Here is a 13399-nt window from a genome sequence, read left to right on the forward strand (position 1 = left end):
AATGATTAACGAGGAGAAAATATTTGTGATATATATAAAATAGACAATGGATGAATCTTCACTAAAGAGTACTTCCACAAATCAGTAGGAATTATTACTTTTTTACATGGAATTAAGGAGCTATCAAATATTCATTGAGTCTAATGATTCTAAGATATGTTCTAAATTTGACTGAGAAACACTACCAAAGTGTTCACACTGACTAGGTACGTGAAGGGACATGTAAAACTGTTTTAAGTGTACTACCTCTCATATGCCATTAGGAATACTACAGCATTTCATTAATTACATGAGTTACTTTGTCTATAAGTCTCTTCATATTAGTTAATAATAATATTAGGATACAGATCAATATTTCCCCACTAAGTTGGGAAAAGAAAACCAAAGCTAGGCAGGAATACACCTTTGGTTTACCAAATTACACTCAGAGATTAAGATAGAGGGAAAACAAAGAAATCTTCCCCCACACACCTTTTTGGATTGGCTACAAACTCTAAAACATAACTCCTTACAATGTAAGAGAAAGCAGGAGGAATGAATTTTCAGAGTATACCATGTCAACTGTGTAGTTTGTTTAATGTAGAATTAGGAATGAGCACAGTATTTTTCAAAAAATCATATCTGCTCAGGTATATGCCTACAGTAGAATTACCTTTGGGCCAGGAAGACCAGGAAGACCAATGCCTGAAACACCAGGATCACCTTTTTCTCCTTTCTGTCCAGGTAATCCTGGGGAGCCAGGTTGTCCAGGAACTCCAGGAGGTCCAGGAGACCCTTTCACACCCTGAGGGCCTGTTGAAAATATGTAATATGCATCTTTTTTACAAAATATGCTTTATTCATGGCATATCTATGACACGACTAAGGGGAAAGGTTTGTTAAAAATACCTCTGCAAATTCTGAATTATATAATAATCTTTTACAACCAGGATTATTTAAAAGCCTATTTTTCAAGGAAGTTTAAGAGAAAGGGGTACAGTGAGAGAAAATATACATATTTGTGGATCCTTACTCTTAAGGTTTCTGAAACTCTGTCCCTTAAATCACATTTCAAATATTTGTGTGATGAGAAAACTCTATCCACTGACTATGTCTATTACTGTCTCAGTTTGATTCTATCAACACCAGTCTCTATTTTAATAACAAAGAGAATGAACCACCTGCTGTTAATGGAATTAAATATTTGGGAGACTTTCATCACTCACCTGGAAAACCCATATCACCTATGCTTCCTTTAAGTCCAGGAGGTCCTATAAGTCCTGGATTCCCAGGAAGACCAGGGTTACCTTTGGGGCCTAGAAAAGTTAAATTGATTAAATTAAGACAAGTCAGCAATATTGAGGTTGCCTGGTTTCTTGGAGTGGGTTGTAATTATAATGTAAGCCTGGGATTAGATGGATGAAACCTTAATAAATGATAAAGTTCCACAGATCCAACTCAGCATAAAACAGGCAAGAGGTACCTAAGAAATCTCCTTAGGGACATATTACAATATAAACATAGTAACAGAGGTCTCCTAATACAAATCAGTTTTTAAAATGTGAAAATTTTACCAGGACACCTCGTTTCTTGCTCTAAAACAATTCCAATCACCTGAAGTCCTATTTGTATTATGTGCATACTACCCTTACTGTATTTGCCACAGATAAATCCAATGTAATGAGTCTGCTTTTAAAAGACTGAGAAGTAAGTGGCTTTCCCACATACGTCTGGTTATGTGAAAGTGGTAAATGGAAAGTGGTATCCTGTTATGATATACTTCCAGTACATTAGGCCAGGGATAGATAAAGGTTGACAGAGAGGTACTAACTCCCAACAGTCATGGCTGCTGTGTTCATACATTCTTCCTTGAGCTCAGGTGCCTGAGCTGTGGTGTCACATACGGATTTTCTAAGGACCACAATGTTGCCTTAAACATTTTTTCTTTTATTTTTTCTTTCATACTGACTTCCAACTTGGGGAAGAGAATGCAGAAGATGTGAAGAATAGAAAGGAACTTATATATCAAGGCGATGTAGTACAGAGTCTAGAGCAGAATAACTGATCTGAAGGACTCCTATGAGAATGGAGACCAGCTGCTCTTTATTGCTTTGGGCCTAACTAAGAGAAAATGGCTCAAGAAGCAGCAAGAGTTTTCCTAGAAATAAGAAAAAAATCCATGTTGACTCTAAGGGTGATTAATGCTGAAAAAGACTACCAAGGTATGTTGTGAAATTTTTGTCCCTAGAAACTTTAAAAAATATAATCAGCAGCCATCTTTACATGGTTTAATGACTGACTTCTCTAAAGGCCGTACCTAAAAAAAGCTAAATTTTTCAGCACCTGCCAGATAACTGCCTCACTAATATATGTTGCCGTGTATGTAAATAAAACACACCACCTTATTTGGATGTACTTCTCATTCTGTATACATCCTCACTGCTCACAAAAAGAAGAAACTGAGCAAAGCAAAATATCCTACAAACCTTGTCAGTTAACACGTGGGCCAAATGGCAATATTTTTGCTAAAAAAGAGCTCCACATCTCAGTAGCTACTTAAGCATATTGTCATGATCCGATCCAAAACATCATCACACATGATAAATACATAATTACTTTCCTAGGATTTAGGATCAGCCATTCAATTTGCTACAGGTGGTCTGTCATCCTTACCTGATGGTCCCGGCAATCCAGGTTGTCCACTCAGTCCAGGTTGTCCTGGGTCTCCAGGCAAACCCTGGTAACCTTTTGGCCCTGGAACTCCAGGAATACCTTCCAATGAATATAAGGAACACAAGTTAGGTTGATATCATTAATCCACTAAAAATAATTTGGGAAAGCAAGCAACCCAAATTCTGAACTATGAATGAAATAAGGAACCCATGATATTCTGACAGAGTAGTAGCCAATAGCACTGGACACAGCCATCAAAAGAAATGAAATCTTGCCATTTGCGACAACATGGATGGAACTAGAGCGTATCATGCTTAGCAAAATAAGTCAAGCGGAGAAAGACAACTATCATATGATCTCCCTGATATGAGGAAGTGGTGATGCAACATGGGGGCTTAAGTGGGTACGAGAAGAATAAATGAAAAAAGATGGGATTGGGAGGGAGACAAACCATAAGTGACTCTTAATCTCACAAAACAAACTGAGGGTTGCTGGGGGGAGGGGGTTTGGGAGAAGGGGGTGGTATTATGGACATTGGGGAGGGTATGTGTTTTGGTGAGTGCTGTGAAGTGTGTATACCTGGTGATTCACAGACCTGTACCCCTGGGGATAAAAATATATGTTTACAAAAAATTAAAAATTATATTAAAAAAAAAAAAAAAAAAAAAAAACTCCTCCACTTTTTATGTAGCTACGATTAAGAAACTCAAATCACTCAGTAACTAAGTCATTTTCCTCTTTGGGCCTCTGTTTTTTCCACTGTAAAATTAAGGAACTGGGGCAGGTTATCTTTAGGCTATCTTTTAGATTCTACAACTATCTTTAATAATCTTATTATAATATAGATTACTGCCTCTATTTTATAGAAGGCAAAATTGAAAGAGAATGCTTGTAAGGACTAATGAGAGAAATATATCTCTTTTTAACAATAATAAAAAATTAGGTGGCCCTACCTCTTTTGTGATGACATACAAAACCACACTAATGTCTTAAACTCTTTTTTGAGGAAAAATCCCACCAAATTCTGCTCATAGGTAAACATAGTATTTGTGTACACACATACACCCATACATACTCACAAGCACACATGAGTTGACAAAAAGAGCCACAATCTTTACTGTAAGCTGCAAATAAACATGGCTAATTTTAAAGTTCCATGTTGTCTGAAAGGCTATTCTATATAGACTGGATTGTAAGCACTTTATTTATTAATTTGTGCTTACATACATTTTTGATGCCTTGTTATGTTATACTTTTATAAAAAGAAAAAAGAATTTTTTTTAATTTAAAAAGTCAGTGTAGGGGCGCCTGGGTGGCTCAGTGGGTTAAAGCCTCTGCCTTCGGCTCGGGTCATAATCCCAGGGTCCTGGGATCGAGCCCCACCATTGGGCTCTCTGCTCAGCAGGGAGCCTGCTTCCTCCTCTCTCTCTGCCTGCCTCTCTGCCTACTTGTGATCTCTGTCTGTCAAATAAATAAATAAAATCTTAAAAAAAAAGTCAGTGTAATACTCCATATCTTATTTGTTTCTAATAAAATAACTATAGCAACACAGTTGCTCCCTAAACCTTTCAGCAACCTCCCTCATGGCTGAGCTGGCCCAGCTGTTCTTAATCCAATGCTTGTTTATTCTGCCAAGGCAACAAAATAACAATGAACTGGATTTAAAAGCCAAGTATGATATGTATATCAAAACACTGCAGGGCAACAATGTATTATTCCTCCCCATCTGGTCTCAAGGGAAAAAAAAAATTAAGGGACCAGCAAATTTCCCAAACACTGAAATCAATTTTTCAAGTGATTTTGGCTATATATGCTTTCCTCTCAACAACATATTGCTTTCTGGAAAGCCTGAAGGTGACTGCCTTAAGTCTATTTTAAGAGTTCATAGTTTGTGACAAGTTAAACTACAAAGAAAACACTTAAATAAAAGTTGATCACTCAAACAATACAAATCAGGTGAAAATTTTCATTACCAAAAATTTGACGTGCCTTTTGTTGGTGACTTCTACACTATAAATCACTTTTCGTGCTATTTAAAATGAAACTTGAGATATACCAGTAAATACATTCACAAATAAATGTATTACTTACCTGGTAAGCCAGGGTCCCCCTTCTCTCCTTTTGAGCCCAGTAGATCTGGATCCACTGGTCCAGGAGGGCCTGGAAGGCCAGGCTCTCCTTTACCACCTTTTTCTCCTACAGGGCCAGGAGGTCCTGGCTGACCCTGCAAACCATCATCACCTAAAACCAACATTGTGGAGAGGACACAACAGATTAGATTCATCCTTCTAGGATTTATGCCTATAAAGATTATTATAATATTCTCTATATATCTCTATATATAATCTATAAATATTATTCATATATTCTGTAATTTAGTAAGCCACTGACCACCCAAAACACTTATGCACTATGGTTATTGTCTGAGTAACTTGAACTCACATCACATTTTTCCACTCAAATAACACTCCCTCTATTTTCTGGGGTTCTTTGACAATAATAGAAACTGTAAAAAAAATCAAAATTCAATCCCCATATTTTATTATTTTGAGATAAGCATTTGCAACGTTTCATGGTATTCAAACTGTGCATGCCACCAAATCGAAAATACAATGTACTTAAATGCCATGTCACATAAGTGATGAATCACTGAATTCTACTCCTGAAACCAATATTACACTCTATGTTAACTAACTAGAATTTAAATAAAAGCTTTTAGAAAATACCATGTCACAAAGAAACAAAAGTTAGCATTGCCCATTGTAAAGCACTCAAAAATATTCTATATTGACACAAAACAACGTTTAATTTTCTCTCTCACATGCATCTACCAGCCAATTCTGAGTATTACCTTTGATACCAGGAACACCACTCCTGCCAGGAATTCCCAAAGGTCCTGGTGGGCCTGGAGGTCCCATCATACCCATTTCACCTTTGGTACCTTTGAAGAGTATCAAATAATTAACTTTAACTTTCCTTGACCTTGGAAAAATAAAAGATAACTTTTAATATGTCAACTGGAAGACTACTGAGTGTTACTGGGCATTAAGTTTTACCCCTTTTCAACTGCTGTAACTTTGGCAACTACTACTGCTGATATAAATGAATAAAAAGACTCTGGGGCACCTGGGTGTCTCAGTCAGTTAAGCACCCGGTTGTTGATTTCAGCTTAGGTCATCTCAGCATCCTGAGATTGAGTCTGCAGTGGGCTCTGCACTGGGTGTGGAGCTTACTTAAGATTCTCTCTCGTTCCCTCCTCTTCTGCCCCTCCCCAATCCTGGGCTCACACTCTCTCTCTCAAAAAATAAAAATAAAAATAAAAAGACTCACTGTGGTAGCTAATCTCCAAAGATTGCCTCACAATGCACCACACTTCCCAGAATACACAACCTTGTGCAGCCTTCTGTCCTTGAATTTGGGCTGACTGTGCCTTGCCCTTGACTAAGTGACACTCTATGACTCCCAAGGCTAGATCATAGGAAGCCTTGCAGCCTTCACCCGGGACTCTTAGAACGCTTGCTTTTGGTTTTGGGGATTCTCTCTTTTGTGAAGCCAGCTGCCTCTAGAAGGAGAGCAACTACCCTGAATTTACCAGAATGTAAGGATCCCAAGCCATGTGAAGGAACATTATGGATAATGAGAGACCATTTGAAGAGGCCAAGGAACATGCAGTTGTCAGAGAAGTGCCATCATGGATGTAGATCCTTCATCCCAACCACTCCAGTTGGTGCCATGTAGATCAGAGATAAATGACCCTACCAAATCATGTCTTAACTCCTGACCCACAAAATCTTGAACAAAATAAAAAGGTTGAATTAAATCATTAAATTGTGGGATCATTTTTATACAGCAATATGTAACCAGAAATCTCAGCCAAAAAATGTAATGAAAATAGCAAACTGAGTTTCCTGCAAAGATATTTAACACGTTTTCTTAAGGGACAGTGTCAATTCAGAAAAGTACGAGAGAATAATATATAAGAATCATATTAAATATGTTTTAACTTCCTGAATCCAAAACCAGAGAAAACTTTAAATGAAGTACCTGGAAATCCAGAGGCACCTGCTTTTCCTGGAAGCCCTGGTGTTCCTGGGGGTCCCATAGGACCAGGTGCTCCAGGAATTCCTGGACTGCCTCTCTCTCCAGGGGGTCCTGGAACATCAAACCCAGGAGGCCCTGGGTCTCCCTTCTCTCCTGGTATTCCATGCAGGCCTAGTTAATACAACACCAATATTAACAAGTTTTGAAGCAGTTTTAAGAGCTGTATCTGATTATTTTTCTAGCAAACAAGTGATAGACTCCTGTGTATAACAAACCTAACAGTGATTCAGAGATACTTTTGGTATCATGCATATAAAATGACCTAACAATCAAACTTTAGGATTTTCAAGCATATTTCTCTATGAAAGTGCTTCTCAAATTATTTCCAGTGAACAACCAACATTTTCTTAAGTCCTGGTCCACCATGGGCAAATATTTTCATAAAACACAATAAAAATTACTAAAAAAAATACTAAAATAAAAAGCCAAAGTCATACATGACTACATTTTGATTATTATATTCAACAAATACAATTACACTGTCAAATTATCACATAAGTTTCCAAATGCTTACTCTCAATTTCTTCTAATTCCAATGCAGACTGGTAACAAGCATTTTGTGATTTGACATTGGTCCACTGACTGCATTTGGATTTGCACACTCTAAGGTACTATGGATTATTGGGATATATTTCTATAATCCATAAAAATGATCCATTACTGAATAAGGCCATTACATGGAAATTTTCAACTTTATTTCTGTTTCATTTTACATGTTATCTTGATAATACATTACACCATCAGTTTTTGTTGTTAAATTTTGTTTCTCAGTATTTCAACCAGGATTTCACAGAAAAAAATATGATACTGCAAAAATATTTAAACTTAGTAAGTTTTGCAAGACTGAACTACTCCAAGAGACAAGATGATTAAAACTGATTATATATTCAGGGAAAAGAATTACTCTGCCAACATAAGACGAGTTTCCACTCCAATTCCTATTAGGTATGTCACTTTGTGAGTCACATAGGTAGGTGATAGGTAGGTCAATATTGTTGACCTACAACTGTTAAATGGGGATACAATTGGCTGGAAGCTGGAGGCTGAGCCAGGTGACCATTCCAAAGTGTCCCTTCAACAGTAAGACCTAATTTTGAAGACCTAATTGTTGAAGATTCAGAGGTGATTATTTTTATAATAGAGCAAGATGCTGGGATTTTAAGATCTGTTTGAGGTCATATACCAGCATGTCCTTAAACCAATAAAATTGACTTTGAAGATTAGGGAATTCCATTCAGTTTGCATGTCATAATGGTTCCAATTATGTCATTTCATTGAAAATACTACAGAAAGGGGAGAGATATTTTACATTATTATATTTGTGACATATCATGAGATACCTAATAATGAACACTATTACAACTCTATCTGAATCACTGCCTACTGTTATAGTTGAGTTTTCAAGATAACTCATTTGTCCTTTGAAATACACTCTACAAAGTAATGGAAAAAACCCAAAGACTTAAACCTGGACAAATCTTGTTTGTTTTTCATGTTTAAAAAGCTTCACTTTAAGATGCAGCTTTTGAGAAAGAACTACAGTACCTGGTAGACCTGAAGTTCAAGAGGCAGGAGTTACAGTTCAGCAGCAAGATGAACCACCCCAAGCAGAAGCAAGTTGCAAAAAAATTGATTAGGTTAAGAAAAAAACTAAGCATGTAAAGATGAGAACAAAAAAGTCCACAAATAGAAGTTATTAGATACTGATTCACAACTACCGTGTATTAGTAATAATGAGTAAAGAACTTATTTTAGGCATTCATTTAGATGTTCATATAGCAATATTCTATAAATGAAATATATATGTATAAGGCATTCATTTTAGGCATTCATTTAGATGTACATATATGTACATATATATACATATATATTTCATTTATAGAATATAAATGTACATATATACATATATGTATGTATATGTGTACATATATTCATATTCATATATGAATACATATATGAACATGTATTCATATGTGGATACATATATGAACATGTATTCATATGTGAATACATATATGAACATGTATTCATATATGAATACATATGTACACATATATATAAAAGAGACAATGAAATATTGACATTCACAAAAAGTAATGCTTTTTGATAAAGACCAGCTTTACACTCTTGTCCCTGATCCTTAGATTGCTTTGAATAATCCTTTTGGAACTTAAGCTCCTAAAGATAAGTGAGAATTTAAAGCTAAATTTGATTTTATACTATAACAGCTTTGGTACAGAAAACTCAATAATTATTAGCAGATGAGTATGATTAAACAAACTGCATTACTAGCAAAGATTTTTTTCATTGTTATTTGTAGTAGTAACAGCTATTATGCTGTACTTCTCATAGCATAGATCTTTTCCATGAATACTGTCAGAAGTAGGCATCCTGTTAAGATCAAGAATGAAGAGAGTCAACATAAATTCAAAATCTCTGCTGAATCTCCTTATGTAATAACAGGAATTATATGGCTATATATAGAGAGAGTAAGTACATTAGGGGCGTATAGATGCAGTCAAATGGGACCAGTTCGTAAAAAAGGGGAAAATTCCAAAAACACATCTGTGAGAATTTTACTTGCGTGTGCGGGTGCGCGAACGTGCATGCACACTCCCCTACCCCCACCCCCCACCCCAAGGGCTTGATAGCTGAAAAACGTTAGAAAACTTCATAGATGAAATGGGTTAGGAAACTTCCTCTATGAAATGACATGACTAATTCCTTGTTTCTTTGTTTCACATTAGTGGGGATGAGGTTGAATGGATTGCACTTCTTCCTGAGACTGGGCAAACATTACAATACATTTGGCTCAGGTTAAGGTATGATCTGTGGACATGGAATTGAGTATATTTAACTGACCTCTTAGAGATTCACTAAAGGAGCAATCTTCTAGCTAATAGCCAGATCAAATAGCAAGAATCAACAATTTCCATTTCTGCCTGGATTAGTAGAGCATGGAATGAAAAGCATTCTGCTTCTTATCCTCTGGCATTTTTTCTTTTATTTCCCTGCTGTCAAATGAGGACTTGATATTCAACAGTTCCTTAATTTATAAACATGCATTAAACTGTGTATCCTGCCTTGGAAAAGAGAATGACAAATAGTAAAGCTTGATTAAATTACAGCAGAAAACTGGAGCAAAAAAAGCTTGAAAAGCATAATGCAAACATTTTATACTGGAGAGATGACAATATAGAATACTTTGCATTAAGTTTTCTATTGCAAAATGAAACACAACAAGTATATTGAACAAGCGTATTAAAAAAAAATTGGTAGTTAGAATTTTAGCCATGCAGTGCAAGTCAGGTGTATCAAGGTATTAGTAACAGTCTTGCTGATCACCCTTTCATTGAGATGTATGAACAGAAATCACAATGTTTTTGAAATAGGCTAAGATAATATTCTGCTTTGCTGATATAAATAAATTTATAAACAAAGTGAGTATATGTGGCTAGTATTAAATATAAAATGTGATCTATCCTGTAGTAAAAAAATTGTGATTTGATAACATATCCATCTATATTAATAAACATGCATTCAATACATTTTAATGCCAATTCCATGCCATATTAGTTAAGATAGTGAATTTTATGGCAAAATATATATTTACAGAAGAAACAAGATTAAATTCAACACCATTACTTTCCCCCGTCCATCCTATCTAGACTTTATAAATTTATATACCTATATATCCATCAGTTAAAAAGGCAGAGAATGTTAGATGAATGAACTATTTAGAGTATTAGCTAAATTTGAAAAAGCATAAAGTACAAATAAATGTATCCTTATTTTGTTCAGATTGGTGTTAACAGTTTCTTTTCATTCTTTCTTAGCTGTGATTTAAGAATTCAAAATGCTTCCAAAACCTCATGCAATTTGGGGAAATAAAAGAAGTGACAAAACATAACAGGAATGATAAATTCATTTTAGCCATCTTTGTGGAACAGCAGGCCAGGACTATAATGACCAAACCTAAAAATTGTTTTTTCTCAAGATCCCTTTGCTATGCCAGTTGAACAGAATGGTTTTTTCATGAGTGTTGATGCAGCTACTTTTTAACAACCTGGTTCAAAGCAACACATAAGTTTTCTCATTTTTAAATCAGTAGTGACATGTTAGGGGCCTTAAAGAAAAAAAGAACAATGGGCCACAACACAAAATTTTAAAGAACAACATAAGCAAAAATTACATTTACTTTCCAGGCTTTTTATATTGTTAACTATGTTTCCAGATTTTTAGTGTAATAACTAATAAAATATTTATTGCTATTTAAGGTCAGAAAATATATTTCTACTATTTCAAAATCAATGTATGTACATCTGAACTGTGTGTTTAAGTCATCTGACATATTCCGGTAAATTAAGAAATGATTAAGTTTTCCATATTTGTTTTAACTTTATGAATTATTACATTGCTTTGCAATAGCACACTGGCCCAAGAGTGGCCCTTAGTGAGCATCACCAGATGGCTCAGAATCCACAGAACTCAATGAAGTTCCCAGACAAATGTAGAAAAATCGTATGATTCTCTATTAGGTCACAAGCTGACTAAACTTGTTTTGCGTATCTTTTGCTTGTTTGTTTGCTTGTTTTTGTTTTCTATCTGTATAAAAAAGTTTAGAGTGTTTATGAATTACAAAGTGACTGCTGACTTAAGGGTGAAAGAGGAGAAAATTCAACTTATTTGTTTTAGTAAAAAAAAAAAATGAGAATACCTAAAATATACTTTTGAAATAATGTTTTTAAGTCTAGTTCTCATGTGCCAAGAAATGTTAAGAGGTTTCAGAATGATGTCTATTAATTTGTGCAGCTGCTCAGGTGTGAAATAATCAGCACTGGAAATTCTTAGCTTTGTGATTCCAAGACTGTGACTAGCTCAATGATTGTATGCTGAGGTAACATACTGCAATTGTGAAATTGCATTATTTGTTAATAGATCAATTTTTTAATGGTTTCTTCTTTTTTAAAAACATTTTTCAATTTATTTATTTTCAGCATAATAGTATTATTATTTTTTCACCACACCCAGTGCTCCATGCAATCCGTGCCCTCTATAATACCCACCACCTGGTACCCTGACCTCCCCCCCCCGCCACTTCAAACCCCTCAGATTATTTTTCAGAGTCCATAGTCTCTCATGGTTCACCTCCTGTTCCAATTTCCCCCAACTCCCTTCTCCATGATCTGTATTTTTTCAGTTTTCAAAATTATACAAGGAGACATATTACCTCTCAAATCTGTTTTCTGGAAAACTGCTACATAGGTTGTAGTGTACTAATGAACTAGCCAACTTCTATATAATGAATGCTACAAAAATGCACATTTATTCACTCCAATCTTACCAGGTTGGCCTACTGGTCCAGGAATCCCTGGTGGCCCTGGTGGTCCCTGAACACCTATTCCTGGAAGCCCAGGAGGTCCCATTGGCCCAGGTTGTCCATTTGGCCCAACATCACCTTTAAAAAATAAATAAAGCTGAGTCAGTAGTCATTAGAAACCACAATACTTATGTGAAAAGACACATAAAATTAAGCAAAGATGTTGAAAATCTATCTAATCACTGAGCAAGAGAAGTTATGCATAAGTACCCAGAACAGATTCAGGAAATGCATTAAAAGTTATAGAAAGTTATAGCTGAGCACTCAACTTCAGTACTTAAATCAACTTCACAAAATAATATATAAGATTACAAACCACACATTTCATATACTTGAAAATCATCTTGGACAGTATCTCTCAGTTTAAAATATATTTTCAAAAAAAAAAAAAGTAGATAACCTTTAACATCTTCCTATTTACTAACTTGGGCCCATGTCCTATAAATATGATAAAGCCTCTCCTACCATCAATAAAATGACTTTTTTTTTAAAGATTATTTATTTATTTATTTGACAGAGAGAGATCACAAGTAGGCAGAGAGGCAGGCAGAGAGGGGAGAGAAGGAAGCAGACACCCTGCTGAGCAGAGAGCCCGATGCGGGACTCGATCCCAGGACCCTGAGATCATGACCTGAGCCGAAGGCAGCGGCTTAACCCACTGAGCCACCCAGGCGCCCCAATAAAATGACTTTTTGATCACAAATACTTCAATGTCCCTCTATCTTGTATCTCTTATTTTAAAAAATGTTTATATATAAAAAATTCTTTTTCTAATGTACTTTGATGAGTTTTGACAAATGCATATAGTCATATAATCACCACCAAATCGAGATATGTAAGATACATATATAGTTCAATCAAACCAAAAGGCTTCTTGCCCCTGGTTGTAGTCAGCCCCTTTCCAGACCCTAATTCCTTGTCAACTGCTTGATCTGTTTTATGCTACAGTTCTTCCTTTTCCAGAATGGCATATAAATACAATTATACAGTATATAGCCTTTTGAGTATGTCTCCTTTCCCCTAACATAATGCATTCAGATTAATCCAAGCTGCTGTAACACAGATCGGTAGTTTGTTACTTTTTATTGATGAAAAGTATTCCATTATACAAACATGTCATAATTTGTTCATCTATTCACCAGCTGAAGGACAAACGGACTATTTCCAATTCTTGGTGATTATGAACAAAGCTGCTATGAACATCGATCTACAGGCTTTTGTGTGAAGTTTCATATTTTTCTTAGATAAGTAAATAGGGTCATGTGG

The 13399-nt window shown here is 35.5% G+C and overlaps 1 protein-coding gene across 1 annotated transcript in view; it reads right to left on the reverse strand.

The window, feature by feature from the left end:
* The window catches only part of COL4A5 (collagen type IV alpha 5 chain), a 240844-nt gene that overhangs the window by 55252 nt on the left and 172193 nt on the right, over nt 1–13399 (reverse strand). The window contains exons 30-36 of the mRNA XM_082717352.1: nt 12098–12211; nt 6697–6864; nt 5504–5593; nt 4744–4893; nt 2653–2751; nt 1206–1295; nt 653–792 (exon numbers count right to left, since the gene is read on the reverse strand). Of these exons, the coding sequence (XP_082573478.1) occupies nt 653–792; nt 1206–1295; nt 2653–2751; nt 4744–4893; nt 5504–5593; nt 6697–6864; nt 12098–12211 (851 nt within the window). The remainder of the gene's footprint in view (nt 1–652; nt 793–1205; nt 1296–2652; nt 2752–4743; nt 4894–5503; nt 5594–6696; nt 6865–12097; nt 12212–13399) is intronic.

The sequence above is a fragment of the Mustela nivalis genome (assembly GCF_964662115.1).
Source record: "Mustela nivalis genome assembly, chromosome: X".
Classification (NCBI taxonomy): domain Eukaryota; kingdom Metazoa; phylum Chordata; class Mammalia; order Carnivora; family Mustelidae; genus Mustela; species Mustela nivalis.